The following is a 14,389-nucleotide window of genomic DNA, read 5'->3' as shown; positions in this document are numbered from 1 at the left end:
TGGGCAGGTAATTGAGACTCATGGGCAGGTGAGTGAGACTCATGGGAAGGTGAGTGAGACTCATGGACAGGTGAGTGAGACTCATGGGCAGGTAATTGAGACTCATGGAAAAGTGAATGAGACTCATTGGCAAGTGAATGAGACTCATGGGCAGGTGAGTGAGACTCATGGGCAGGTAAGTGAGACTCATGGTGCAAGTGAGTGAGACTCATGGGCAGGGGAGGAGACTCATGGGCAGACAAGTGAGGGTCTAAACCACCAGCTCTTTCACCATTTTACTATCAACATTAATGGAAGATGCTGGGAGTTGACTCTTTGAATCTATCCCATACTCACTGGCCTGGATTTCACTTATTGTGCTAACAGACCCCTCTTCCTTCTTCTCCTGCAGTGGGGCCTGTGATGCAGAATAAGCCCAAGAGCATCCCCTACGCTGCACTGTGGGTTCACCCCTGTAATTTTATCCTCCACAGCCCAACTGCAATATACTGTCTTGGATTCGCTGTCCATGGAGTGAGGGGCTGATCTTGACTTGATTAAATAGTTTGGAAATCAGAGGAGAATCAGTTATTTAGAGTCTATTTCCCAAATGGCCCAGAAAGAATCAAATACTAACTGTCAGTTTACTGATGTGCCCCTGCACCTGTGGGAGATAGGGGGGATATTCAGGGGAATCTGAAATCACATACCCAGGGCTGAAGGGTTAAATGCGAGGAGACTATATCTGCTGCAGTACCAGTACCAGCCACCAGGCAGTCAATTATTCCGTATTCAGTGCCATATAAACTGCCAGCTCAGCCCCTCCAGACAAAGTCGCCTGTTTATTGGACTGTATATGGAGACCCTTATTTCATACCACGTGCATACAGCGCTGCGCAATATGTTGGTGCTCTATAAATACACATTAATAATTGATTGTTGCTAGGTAACGGCAAATAATACAAATAAAACCTGATTTCTTCTAGTTTTAAGTCCGTCGCCAGAGGCAGAAATATTCACTGTTTTGGGAATATAAAATCCTTTATTAGAATGATAAACAAATATATTTCATGTTCACGGCGTGGATACAACAATAAAACACTGAAGGAAATGGCGATTTGTTCTTTTCTATCGAGTGAATTCCATTTATCAGTAGAAACGTCTCTGTGTGATTAAATGTCATTAAATGTCATTAACCCCGTCTCTGCCGCTGCTCTGCCAGTTAAGGGGGGCACAGATCAGAGAGAAATGGCAATGAGACCCTCAGCAGCCGCCAATGTAGAGTTAGAGTCTATGTCAGGTGACCGGTTAAAGGAACAGTAAACCCAAATCTAAATTTGGGAGAATGAAAGAAACAAATGCAAAGAACCCTCAGTACTCACCACTATCCATATCCCATTCTGTTTACTGTTTGTGGCCTAAACCCTTCCAAATCCCAATGTTCTTTCCATATCCAGCTCTCCTGTCTGATCTATTTCCTGCTTGTGGGCTGAACCCTTCCTGTTCTTCTTCCTAAATTCAGCCCTTCTGTCTTCTCTGTTTCACTCCCCTTTTCTCTACATTCTATCATCCCTCCTCTTTGTGCCTATACAGGAATGGGGAAAGCAGATGGAATGAGAATACAGTGACAATCGGTTGGGCGAGTAGGTGGAGCACATGGAGTCCCCCTGGTTTGGGACACTGGGAAGGAGGCGGGAGCAGTAAGGGATCAGGAGGGAAAGGGGCAACTAGAAGGCAAAAGGGGTGGCAGAGGGCAGGAGTGGAAACCAGTGGAAGAAGAATGGACCAACTGCAACTAGAAATTAAAGAGCAGAAACACAGACTGGGATAAGTAGGAAAGGGTTAAAACAGCAAAATGTAAAATAAACGGTTTTATTAACTTATATGTCAAGAGTGTACTGTTCCTTTAACCCACGGGAGACTTCGGCAGAGTCTGGGGGTCTCTCTCGCGGGGGGTTTCGATTCTTTGTAACTTGTGTCCAACACACACACAAACCAATCACAGCTACAATTGTGCGCTACACATTTCTCTGCATTTCCAGGTAACAATCAGGAGAGCTCTGGCCCCCTGGGAATAATATCATTTGGGAGTGAAGCAGTTAAACAGTTCATGGTGAGGGGCAATAGGGCAGGTTGTTCCTTCCAAACCAATCAAGCCCATCCCTGTTACCCCCCATTCCTGCTCACCCCCTTTATTTAGATTTTAATCTCAGTCCTGAAGGTCTGTTGCAGGTGCTCCGAGTGCTTTGCCGGGTTCCTCTGGGCCTTCACCGTCAGGTTCCCGTCCTCCCCCAGAGCAGAGGTCACAGTGGTGGGGTCCACGTCCTCTGGGAGTTGACATTTGTGGGTGAAAGTGTTCATGATCGTCCCATCAGCCCCTAACTGGAACAGAAGGAGTTAAAGGTCACATTTCTCATGCCAAGTGAATCACATAACAAGCTGACCATGGGAAAGAGAACAGCCCAAGAGCAGGAAGTACAGAGAATCAGAGCTCTGTACCTGGGTAAGTACTGGGGGAGATTGGATTCACTTACCCAGGGGGAGGTTCCTGTCTGACCATGGGAAAGAGAACAGCCCAGGAGCAGGAAGTACAGAGAATCAGAGCTCTGTACCTGGGTAAGTACTGGGGGAGATTGGATTCACTTACCCAGGGGGAGGTTCCTGTCTGACCATGGGAAAGAGAACAGCCCAGGAGCAGGAAGTACATAGAATCAGAGCTCTGTACCTGGGTAAGTACTGGGGGAGATTGGATTCACTTACCCAGGGGGAGGTTCCTGTCTGACCATGGGAAAGAGAACAGCCCAGGAGCAGGAAGTACAGAGAATCAGAGCTCTGTACCTGGGTAAGTACTGGGGGAGATTGGATTCACTTACCCAGGGGGAGGTTCCTGTCTGACCATGGGAAAGAGAACAGCCCAGGAGCAGGAAGTACAGAGAATCAGAGCTCTGTACCTGGGTAAGTACTGGGGGAGATTGGATTCACTTACCCAGGGGGAGGTTCCTGTCTGACCATGGGAAAGAGAACAGCCCAGGAGCAGGAAGTACAGAGAATCAGAGCTCTGTACCTGGGTAAGTACTGGGGGAGATTGGATTCACTTACCCAGGGGGAGGTTCCTGTCTGACCATGGGAAAGAGAACAGCCCAGGAGCAGGAAGTACAGAGAATCAGAGCTCTGTACCTGGGTAAGTACTGGGGGAGGGGATTGGATTCACTTACCCAGGGGGAGGTTCCTGTCTGACCATGGGAAAGAGAACAGCCCAGGAGCAGGAAGTACAGAGAATCAGAGCTCTGTACCTGGGTAAGTACTGGGGGAGATTGGATTCACTTACCCAGGGGGAGGTTCCTGTCTGACCATGGGAAAGAGAACAGCCCAGGAGCAGGAAGTACAGAGAATCAGAGCTTAGTCCCTGGGTAAGTACTGGGGGGATTGGATTCACTTACCCAGGGGGAGGTTCCTGTCTGACCATGGGAAAGAGAACAGCCCAGGAGCAGGAAGTACAGAGAATCAGAGCTCTGTACCTGGGTAAGTACTGGGGGGATATTGGATTCACTTACCCAGGGGGAGGTTCCTGTCTGACCATGGGAAAGAGAACAGCCCAGGAGCAGGAAGTACAGAGAATCAGAGCTCTGTACCTGGGTAAGTACTGGGGGATATTGGATTCACTTACCCAGGGGGAGGTTCCTGTCTGACCATGGGAAAGAGAACAGCCCAGGAGCAGGAAGTACAGAGAATCAGAGCTCTGTACCTGGGTAAGTACTGGGGGAGATTGGATTCACTTACCCAGGGGAGGTTCCTGTCTGACCATGGGAAAGAGAACAGCCCAGGAGCAGGAAGTACAGAGAATCAGAGCTCTGTACCTGGGTAAGTACTGGGGGAGATTGGATTCACTTACCCAGGGGGAGGTTCCTGTCTGACCATGGGAAAGAGAACAGCCCAGGAGCAGGAAGTACAGAGAATCAGAGCTCTGTACCTGGGTAAGTACTGGGGGGAGATTGGATTCACTTACCCAGGGGGAGGTTCCTGTCTGACCATGGGAAAGAGAACAGCCCAGGAGCAGGAAGTACAGAGAATCAGAGCTCTGTATCTGGGTAAGTACTGGGGGAGACTGGATTTACTTTCCCGGGAGTAAGGAAAATCTTAGCTTCCGGGGTAAAAGCCACTGACCTTCTCCGCATGGACCTCAATCTGATTGTTGGACGTAGTGACAATAATGTCCTCAGGGGAGAAATCTCTCACATCGACAGCAAACTGGAAGGTGTTTCCCACGCTTTTCACATTGTCTGCGGCCCCTGTGGGGAAATGAGAGGGAACAAGTATTTACTTGCTAATGAAGGAGAATAAAGGAGAATAAAGGAGAATAAAGGAGAATACTTCAAATGATGGTCCCGCCCTTTACACATCCAGTTTTTACATTTATCAATGGTTTTGTTTGCTCTGCCCCAACCAAGTTTTCTTAGGTCTCCCACTTTCCCAGCTAAATCAATCACAGGCCCCTCCAGGCAGCAGCGCTGCAATAAAATATGAATAAATAATAAATAAAATACAGAAAGTGGCAGATGATGATCAGATTCTGTGCAGTTCTCTAGTTTATAGTCACTACCGGCTCAGAATTCAATCCTATTAATCCTGGGGATCTCAGGCTGTTCCTGCTGCTTAAAGGGACAAGCTCTCCTATTTATATAAGTGAGTTTATTTGCCCAGTGTGGGGAGTAATGTGCGCGGCAAGGTCTGTGCATCAGAACACGGCTTCTCCGTGGGGGTCTACACACAGGAGTAATTTAACATACAACATAGTCACTGCTTTTATTGGACTGTTAATACTGGTGGCAACATTGAAACTGCACCAGTAGCCCCCCATGCTCATAATAAAGTCCCAGCATGCCCTGTACTAGGTATAATAACCCATGAGCTCCCAGTAGTAAGGGTGCTGGGAGTTGTACTCCAGCCTCATACACAACAGTTAGTATAGGTATGGGTATATAGAATTTAATTAAAAGTAGGGAGGGGTGTGTGTATGGGGCTGGGTTTTCATTTGGAGGGGTTGAACTTGATGGACTTTGTCTTTTTTCAACCCAATTTAACTATGTAACAATGTGAGTGACAGCTGCAGGGTATTGCTAATAATAATAATAATAATAATTATAATAATAGTAATAATAAAAATGCCTTGGACAGTATGGCACCTCCTGCTATCCTGGTGGGTTACAGAGCAAGTGGCAGTTTGTAATTAAACCAGAGCTGACAGTATGGGCTGATACATACAGAGGAATTGTTTGTAATTACAGCTGAATCCTCAAGGTGGCGCCAGTAGCATGACCTCTAGAGCCACAGAACAAACATTAGAGGTCAGTGGATATGAATACAGAGTATGAATTAAAGGGAAAGGTTTGCTGTGTTTGAGGGGATATATTTATGTTATTTATAAACACAGCTGCCCCTGTCTGTATACAGTGAAACCTCTATTTTACATCCCCTGATTTTAAGTTTTCCCTCATTTTACATTTTTTTGTTTTGTAGTCCCATCTATATATTATGCATAATACATTTTCCCTGATTTTACATTTTCCTGGATTTTACACCATTTTTTTCCGGTCCCCTGAAATGGGGTTTAACGGTATATATATGTATATAAGCTATTTCCTGAAGACGGCTCAGGTTTAGGAGCCGAATCGTTGAAATGTTTATTTATATTTATATTTATTCATATATATAATGACTATACATACAGAATACGGGACTCATTGAACAGGATACAGGGATCCTTAAAGGGATATGATCATCACATGATTCTGTTTAAAGGGATCAGAGGGAAAGGTGTTTGACAATATTGTATAAAGTTTGGTCCTTTTGGTGGGAACATATTTTACTCCACTGCTAAAAAAGATTCTGGTCCCTGTGTATAGTAAACTTGACTTTATCCACTTCCTTCGTAGGAAAAGGAAATGAAGAACGCCATTATTATTTTCGGCTCTTGGCCTTTAAAGCATTTATTGCAGCAGAAAAGTGGCATAAGCTCTCAGGGACCAGCCTTAGATGCACCTGAGGAAGGGCTTGTCCCCGAAAGCTTGTGCCACTTTTCTGCTGCAATAAATGCTTTAAAGGCCAAGAGCCGAAAATAATAATGGCGTTCTTCATTTCCCTTCCCATGAAGTTGATTCATTAAAAGTAAGTGGTGTGCCGAAGAACTAAATCATTTATCCACTTCCTGATTATTTCTACTTCCTCTCCAGCAAAGTGCAGCAGTCCTGTCTTGCTTTGTGGCAGCGATTCTAAGTATCAACCAATGAATTGTCTCAGAAGGCACAGCTGGATCAGTTACCCTGATTAATATTTAATAAAATAGTCCCTGATGATGCCCAAAGGGTGGGGCACACAGAGCCAGACCGATGAGCTTTGGCACCAGGGGGGCAACTGTGCGTCTCCTCGATATCCCCTGTGTGCAGCAGAGTTGGGGGACAGACCAAGAAGGGAGAGGGGGAGACAAGGAGATGCTTGTGATGGTTCCTTGGATATAGACAATCAAATTGCAACATTGCAGTTGCACCCCTGCCTTTTCCCAAATTGGTTGTGCCCTATGCAGGTGCCTTTCCTGCAAACACATGGGTTTTGTCAATCAATGAGGCAGATAGTGTTGGTGACAGTTGGGCATTGCTCAGTAATTCAGCGTGTGCCTGGGACAATATTATTTGGAATAATTACCAGTGACCAAAATAACAGTGTGCCCTTGGCCTCTCCAGGCTCAGATAAAGGGTAACTCATCAACTTGAGTGCCACATCATTTGTATTAAAAGTCCAACTTGCCTGGGTAGCCCAGTGGGTCGCCGTGAGGTCTCCGAAACTTGCCAAAGTCATCGCCGAACATTCCCTGGGTCTTGTCCATGAATGGCTCCCGGGGCTGGCTGGAAGATGAGGAAGAGGAGGAGGAGGTCTGCTTGATGGTATGCTCCGATCGGAAGGCAGAGGAAGATTTCAGATTCATTGAAGTCCAACGTTGGGTGTTTAGAGGAGGAACCCACCGAGGTGCCCGGGGAAGAGCTGAGACCCCCCAACTGGAAGACGAGAGCAGAGAAGAGAGAGAGAGATGAGGGGTCTGGCAGGTGTCTGTGAGTCTGTGAGTCTGACTCTGCTCCAGCCAAGCTTTATAGACTGACAGCCCCCCCCAGGGTTATATTTAGAGGCTGCAGCATCTCCCCCGGCAGCTGTGGAAAGTTTCAGTGCAGAGAGTGTGACCCTGTGGGATCAGAGGAGTGAGCTCATAACTCACAAGTGCTGCACCCGGGCACCCTCTCCCCAGGGGCTTTCCTAGGCCGGGACATGGAAAAGGACTGGAGGGGTTGTATGGTATCAGTAATGGGGTAACATTCACCAAACTACAACTCCCAGCATCCCCTGCCAGACAATGTCATAACAAAATGGCCAAGGAACCAGATACTTTCCACCTAAATGAGGTGCTGCCATCTTGATGCTCCCAGGGGTCCCTTGCGTCTGTCCACTATTAAAATCATGGGGTGCCTGGTGCAGAGGGCGGTACCCAGTTCCATGTAATAGAAGAGCAGCACTGTCTTGAGTAAAAAGTCAGATTTTCTTCCCTGGGAGGGGTAATACATTTTCACTTTGTAACTTTCAACAAGTTTTCTTGTCCCTGTGGATGTTCTATAAAATACCACAAATAAATCCAGTTTGGGTCAATCCCAACAACTGTGAATTTTATGCTCTGTATTAACTAACAGCAACCAATCAAAATGCGGCTTTATTCTCCTTATTAGTACAGGGGGGCAGTCAGAGCTCACTGCCATCTGGTTGCTATGGGGAACAGCTTTGCTGTAAAATGAGGACGATTCCCCAATTTCTGAGCTGTATGAGACTGTATGTGGCTCCCCTGAAAATCTGGTTAGAAATGTTGCATGGAGGGTAACAACGATAGGGAATTGCACTGATATTTTGCGCTGCTTTAGTAAATGAGCCCAAATGATGTATATTGGTATATCTAGTCTCACCCAGGCTGGATCTGGTACCAAGAAACAACACTGGCAGCAGAGGGGTTAACTGAGGGTCTTGTTATCTCCTGATTGGATTATCCCTCCGGCCCCTCCCCTTCTGCACTTTCATTGTTTCCTATTATGGTAACTGAATCCCAGTAGTAAATGTGCCCCAGGCTCGGCCACTTCTCGGCTCCAGCCGCCGGCACCAGGCCAAATACTGGAGGGGGGATTATACTCTCTGGGAAGGTTCAGTAACTGCCAAACCTGCTGCCCACAGTCCAATCTGTCAGGGGATGCTGGGAGTTGTAGTTCAGTAACAGTATAAGAGCTGCAGATTGCAGGATTACAAATAATGGAGCCCCACACAGAGCCCACCCATATAGGGGTCCAGTTCCCGGGGTGAGAATGGGGGGGAGGGAAGAAGAAGGGGCACCCCCCTTACTCTCTGTGGTACCTCTGATTATCTACTCCCATTATTTGAGCAGAAACTCATCTTGGGATTGGCTGTTAGTGCCGTGTCTGTATCAGCCAATCACAGGCAGAGTCTGTAGGAATAATGATATTGACTATTAAACCCCCAATAATTCAGAAAAGCTGTTTAGTAAGTTCCAGGGCACAAACCCCCCAACAAGAAGGTCCAGGTCACCCCAACATTTCTTTTATAACCCATGTGAGTTTTGTGACATTTCCATTCAAATTTCCTCCTGAACTTTCAAGAATTTAATTTCTAATTTGGAACATAGGGAACTATATCCCCCCCCCAATGTATCCCCCAAGTGATCAGCCAATAGGAAGGAACCTAAATAGCCTCCCTTTAGTTCAAGGGACCTATACAATCCTATTGTACCCCCTTGTTGCACCCTGCTGCCCTCACGTGGCTGTGACACAATCAATTTGTGTGAACAGATATTATTGGCCGACAACTCCCTGCACCCTTCAGTATATATATACGTAATGAAAGGGTTAAGAAGAGAAGTTGAAAGAGGAAGTGGAATAATAATAATATAAAGGACAGTTTTTCTTTAATCAGGGTGGCACAATGTGTGCCCAGTTGTGAGGAATTCCATAGGGGGCACATTGTCCTTGAGCATTCCTGGCAGTCGTTGGCAGCAGTGCAGTAAGTGAATGTTCTCTCACAGAATTAGATGGTTACACACAGCAGTGACTGAGCAGCTGGTTCCCCCCATAGACAGATCAGTACCAAAGTGCCAGGAATAGGGCAGCGGGTCAGTGCAATGGAATTGTCAGCTCTTCATGTTCCAGCCGCTTAGTAACGACTCCCGGGGGCTGAGTCACTGCTTGGGACAAGCGTCATCCGTGCGACCCCCCCCCAACTGTCCCGAAACCACAGACACTTAAAGGGCCGGTCCAAAGGCAACAATAGAAATTGGTTTATTTGTGTCCTGTGAGTGCAAAGTATATCTGATATCAGCTTGGGTCTGTCAATCTCTTCTGCGCTGTTTCAGGAATCAGAACCAGCAGTGCAGAGAGTATAACCAGCAGGACAGATACTGCTTTCATTAGTAATCCACACTGGCAAATTGTGTAGAATTGAATCTCTTTCATTAATGGGTGGATTTCCCCTTTAAATAAAACAAACACTATATTTACCTGGGGTGTAAAGTGCAGGAGGGCCTCACCTGTCTCTCACCTGTTACACTGCTTGTTCTCATGAAGAATCAACAGTTAAACCCTGGGTTGCTGGGAGTAGAGGGGGTCAGGGAGTTATTTGTCTGATCTCTCTGACATCATCACTTTTATTAAGTGTTGTCACAACACAGGGACATATTGTCACAACAGCCCGGGGGCAGGAGGAACGTACGGCAGCCCCATCACCACTGACATTACCCACAATCCCCTGCGACTTCCTGCAAATCTTCCCACCCCTCTGTCGGTTTTTGGGACCCCATCTCTGCACGAGACATTGTGTAACAGCTAACGCTCCCCCCAATTACTACAAGGGAAACTGAGCTGCTGAGCGTTACTAACATCTGCCCCATAGCAACTGTTACAATTGGTCCATGAGTCGCTCCACTTCCCATATCATTCCAAGAGAGCTTGCAATCTAATTTTTCTCCAATAAACACACTAGTACCAGCTGACATGCACCTGTATTTCTGTCCTATGGGTGGGAACCAGAGCCCCCTACACAGACACAGTAGGGAACCTATAAATATAAACTCTTCCAATAGGGGTGGTTCGTCTTTACATTTGCTTTTGATATGATATAGAACGGCAAATTTTTTTCTTTTTCATCGTTTTTGAATTATTTGCCTTCTTCTTCTGACTCTTTCCAGCTTTCAAATGGGGGTCACTGACCCCATCTAAAAAACAAATGCTCTGTAAGGCTACACATGTATTGTTATTGTTACTTTTTATTCCTCATCTTTCTATTCAGGCCTCTCCTATTCATATTCCAGTCTCTTATTCAAATCCATGCATGGTTGCTAGGGTTTTTTAGCCCTAGCAACCAGATTGTGGAAGTAAAAAAAAAAAACATAAATAATAAAAAATGAAAACCAATTGCAAATGGTCTCAGAATATCCCTCTCTACATTATACTGAAAGTTAATTTAAAGGTGAACAACCCCTTTACACGAATATGAAGAGAAAACGTAAGTGTGGGGCAGTATCACAACTGTGTAACAGGCTCTTCCAGCATCTCTGTTGCCCCAACACAACTGTCAGCTCATAAACAAGAGACGGAAGAGTTGGGAGTGGAATTGGGAGAGAGAAGGAGGAGAAGAAAACCCACAAAATTCCTGCCTCCCCCCATGCTGAGAGTTGGACTGGGCTGGGATCAAGGTGACTGAGTGGAATTCACTCTCACCTGCAGCTCATTCTTATTCCACTCACACTCGCCCCGGGGACGTTCTGCTCCACTTGCCAAGGACTTTATAATAAATACCTGCAACTGTCAGACTGTCAGACTGTGGGACTGGGGCAGCCGCTGACAAGTATTGGGGTGTCTGTGCCTCTTGGCTGCTCTTGTGCCCCATTCACGGATCTTGGGATGAATTGAAGGTCACACGATCCTCTGAAACAGCAGAACCTTCACTAACCTGATACAGGTGAGTCCAGCACTGTCCAATCAGACTAGAGAAGGCACTGATGGCTCTTAAGGACTGGAATTTGGCAACTTATTTTGTGGTGTGAAACCTGCTTTTGTTACTCCATTTCTTGTGACTTCTAATATCCTTATCATTTACAGTAGGGGGTACATTATCCCTTATAATACATGAGTGATACTCAGAGTTCCCTGTATAACTCAGCCTGTAGCCTTGTGCCTTTATATGGTCACAGAACAACCCCTCAGTGACTTCTAATATCCTTATCATTTACAGTAGGGGGTACACAATCCCTTATAATACATGAGTGATACTCAGAGTTCCCTGTATAACTCAGCCTGCAGCCTTGTGCCTTTATATGGTCACAGAACAACCCCTCAGTGACTTCTAATATCCTTATCATTTACAGTAGGGGGTACATTATCCCTTATAATACATGAGTGATACTCAGAGTTCCCTGTATAACTCAGCCTGCAGCCTTGTGCCTTTATATGGTCACAGAACAACCCCTCAGTGACTTCTAATATCCTTATCATTTACGGTAGGGGATACATTATGCCTTATAATACATGAGTGATACTCAGAGTTCCCTGTATAACTCAGCCTGCAGCCTTGTGTCTTTATATGGTCACAGAACAACCCCTCAGTGACTTCTAATATCCTTATCATTTACAGTAGGGGGTACATTATCCCTTATAATACATGAGTGATACTCAGAGTTCCCTGTATAACTCGGCCTGCAGCCTTGTGCCTTTATATGGTCACAGAACAACCCCTCAGTGACTTCTAATATCCTTATCATTTACAGTAGGGGGTACATTATCCCTTATAATACATGAGTGATACTCAGAGTTCCCTGTATAACTCAGCCTGCAGCCTTGTGCCTTTATATGGTCACAGAACAACCCCTCAGTGACTTCTTATATCCTTATCAGTTACAGTAGGGGGTACATTATGATATGTGTATTGATGATATTATACTCTACATGGTTCTGCAGGATTTTCTGTCTCTGTTTCCACCCTCTGTGTAACCTCGATCCTTAGCTCCGTTTAGTTGCTGCTCACCCTTGCCACAAAGGCAATTGTCACCTTGTTATCATAACAGAATTCAATTTATTTACAAGTGAATTTTTATCTCCTCACTCAGAGCTGCTTTATGGTTTGTTGTCCCTAAACAGAGCGACACCTTTTCCTTCCTCTTTATTGTCACTGAGTCACCCAAAATATATGAGATTTATGGGCATGAAATCAGGTAGGCAAAGTACAGAGAAGAGCGACTAAGCTGATAAAGGGAATGTGAGGGATCAGTTATGGGGAAAGGCAAGTTGGGATTGTTACACTGGAGAAGAGACAGTTAAGGGGGATATGATCACTATATATAAATATATAAGGGGGATATGATCACTATATATAAATATATAAGGGGATATGATCACTATATATAAATATATAAGGGGGATATGATCACTATATATAAATATATAAGGGGATATGATCACTATATATAAATATATAAGGGGATATGATCACTATATATAAATATATAAGGGGATATGATCACTATATATAAATATATAAGGGGATATGATCACTATATATAAATATATAAGGGGGATATGATCACTATATATAAATATATAAGGGGGATATAATAACTATATATACATATATAAGGGGATATGATCACTATATATAAATATATAAGGGACAGTAATGAAATAGAGAAAGTACAGAGAAGAGCGACTAAGCTGATAAAGGGAATGGAAGGGATCAGTTATGGGTTAGGATTGGTTACAGTAACTAATGTAACAGTTTAGACAGTGACTCCCCATTACTGAGCTGCTACTGGGGAACATGGGAGTGGATGGAGCAAGTGGGGGTCCCAGGTTAGGAATATCTGAGTTATATACACAGTCCCCCTCTTATGATAGTGGCCCTAATATTATGACCCGACTTCTGGTTTGTAGGAGAACTGACGTTTATAGATGAGGTTCAGTCCAAAGAAGGAAATGGTATGGCAGCTCCCTCTGCAGATAACTGTACCAACATCACATAGTAACATAGTAACATAGTAATTTAGTAACTTGCTTAAAATAAGACAAACGTCCATCAAGTTCAACCTTTTCTATAAACATGAGACGTAAGTGCTAATTAATTCAGAGGACAATCCAATTGCAATGGGAGCTGGAGAATAAAATAGACATTTTAGGTTGAGAAGAAAATTGACTTGTTTTGTCCATGAGATAATAAAGTCAATAGTGTAGGTTAACTTGCCCTTTAATAGAAGTGCTGGTGTCAGTGTGAGACACTGGGGGACTATAATTTGTTTTGTTTTGTATCTTTCTGTTCTTCCATCAACCCCTAATCCCCCTGTGTTATCAGCCCCGGGGTGGGATATTTATAGCCCCATTAGGTCCATAGAGTCTGGGACTGGAATGTGCCGGGAGATTGGAATAATCACGGCTCAAGTATCCCGACAATTGCCGGCTTTGTGCTGGATTTTCCATGAGTTGACTTGGGAGGGACAGACTATTTTGAGATGGAAATGGGGGGGAGGGTGTTGCTGCCGCTCCTTGTCCTACGCCCTGATCCCTGTGCTGCGCTGGACAGATAAGCACCCAATGTCTCCCAGTGTCTCCCAATGTCTCCCGGTGTCTCCCAATGTCTCCCGGTGTCTCCCAATGTCTCCCAGTGTCTCCCGGTGTCTCCCAATGTCTCCCAGTGTCTCCCGGTGTCTCCCAATGTCTCCCAGTGTCTCCCAGTGTCTCCCAATTTTTTCCAGGTGTCTCCCAATGTCTCCCGGTGTCTCCCGGTGTCTCCCGGTGTCTCCCAGTGTCTCCCGGTGTCTCCCAGTGTCTCCCAGTGTCTCCCAGTGTCTCCCAATGTCTCCCAGTGTCTCCCAATATCTCCCAGTGCCTCCCAGTGCCTCCCAGTGTCTCTCAGTGTCTCCCAAAGTCTCCTAGTGTCTCCCAATGTCTCCCAGTGTCTCCCGGTGTCTCCCGGTGTCTCCCGGTGTCTCCCGGTGTCTCCCAGTGTCTCCCAGTGTCTCCTTATGTTTTTCTGTCCAGTTATTCCTACATCATTAAAAGGAACAGGATGATAATGTTTGCCATTACTTTACTTCACTCAGAGTCGCTCCCCCAGAGCAGAACCACAAGGCTGACAATTTATTTGCTCTTTTGCAGTCAGCGCTGTCATTAGCCCAACATTTCAACCAAATACAGAATAAATTTTACAAGAAAAATAGTCACTTTCAGGAGTCATGTGACTTTGGATTCAGTTATAGATATACCCTGCAGTATCTTTCTCTGGCTCATTGGGTACCGAATTCTATTATTATTATTATTATTATTATTATTAT

General features: G+C 45.3%; 2 protein-coding genes across 3 annotated transcripts in view; one reads left to right on the top strand and one right to left on the bottom strand.

Moving 5' to 3' along the window:
• Positions 1 to 1,001: 1,001 nt before the first annotated feature.
• hspb7.L (heat shock protein family B (small) member 7 L homeolog) lies at positions 1,002 to 10,953 on the bottom strand. Of its 2 annotated transcripts, NM_001093089.1 has the most exon segments (4): positions 1,002 to 2,361; positions 4,144 to 4,268; positions 6,781 to 7,028; positions 10,869 to 10,953. In NM_001093089.1, coding segments are annotated over 3 exon segments (489 nt in total). In that variant the 5' UTR covers positions 6,959 to 7,028; positions 10,869 to 10,953; the 3' UTR covers positions 1,002 to 2,175.
• Positions 10,756 to 14,389, top strand: part of clcnkb.L (chloride channel, voltage-sensitive Kb L homeolog) — a gene marked incomplete at its 5' end in the record, with an annotated part of 22,745 nt that continues 19,111 nt past the window's right edge. The window contains 1 exon segment of the mRNA NM_001085839.1: positions 10,756 to 11,031.

This window comes from Xenopus laevis, chromosome 7L, assembly GCF_017654675.1.
Source record: "Xenopus laevis strain J_2021 chromosome 7L, Xenopus_laevis_v10.1, whole genome shotgun sequence".
In the NCBI taxonomy this organism is placed as follows: Eukaryota; Metazoa; Chordata; class Amphibia; order Anura; family Pipidae; genus Xenopus; species Xenopus laevis.
Note: the sequence above shows the minus strand (reverse complement) of the source record. Positions and strands in the feature narration are given on the sequence as shown.

Coding starts and splice junctions, on each gene's coding strand:
- hspb7.L (XM_041568516.1), bottom strand. CDS start 6,958: ATGAATCTGAAATCTTCCTCTGCCTTCCGATCGGAGCATACCATCAAG. Junction 4,269..6,780: donor CGACCCACTGGGCTACCCAG/GCAAGTTGGACT, acceptor ATTTCCCCACAG/GGGCCGCAGACAATGTGAAA. Junction 2,362..4,143: donor TTGAGGTCCATGCGGAGAAG/GTCAGTGGCTTT, acceptor CTTCTGTTCCAG/TTAGGGGCTGATGGGACGAT.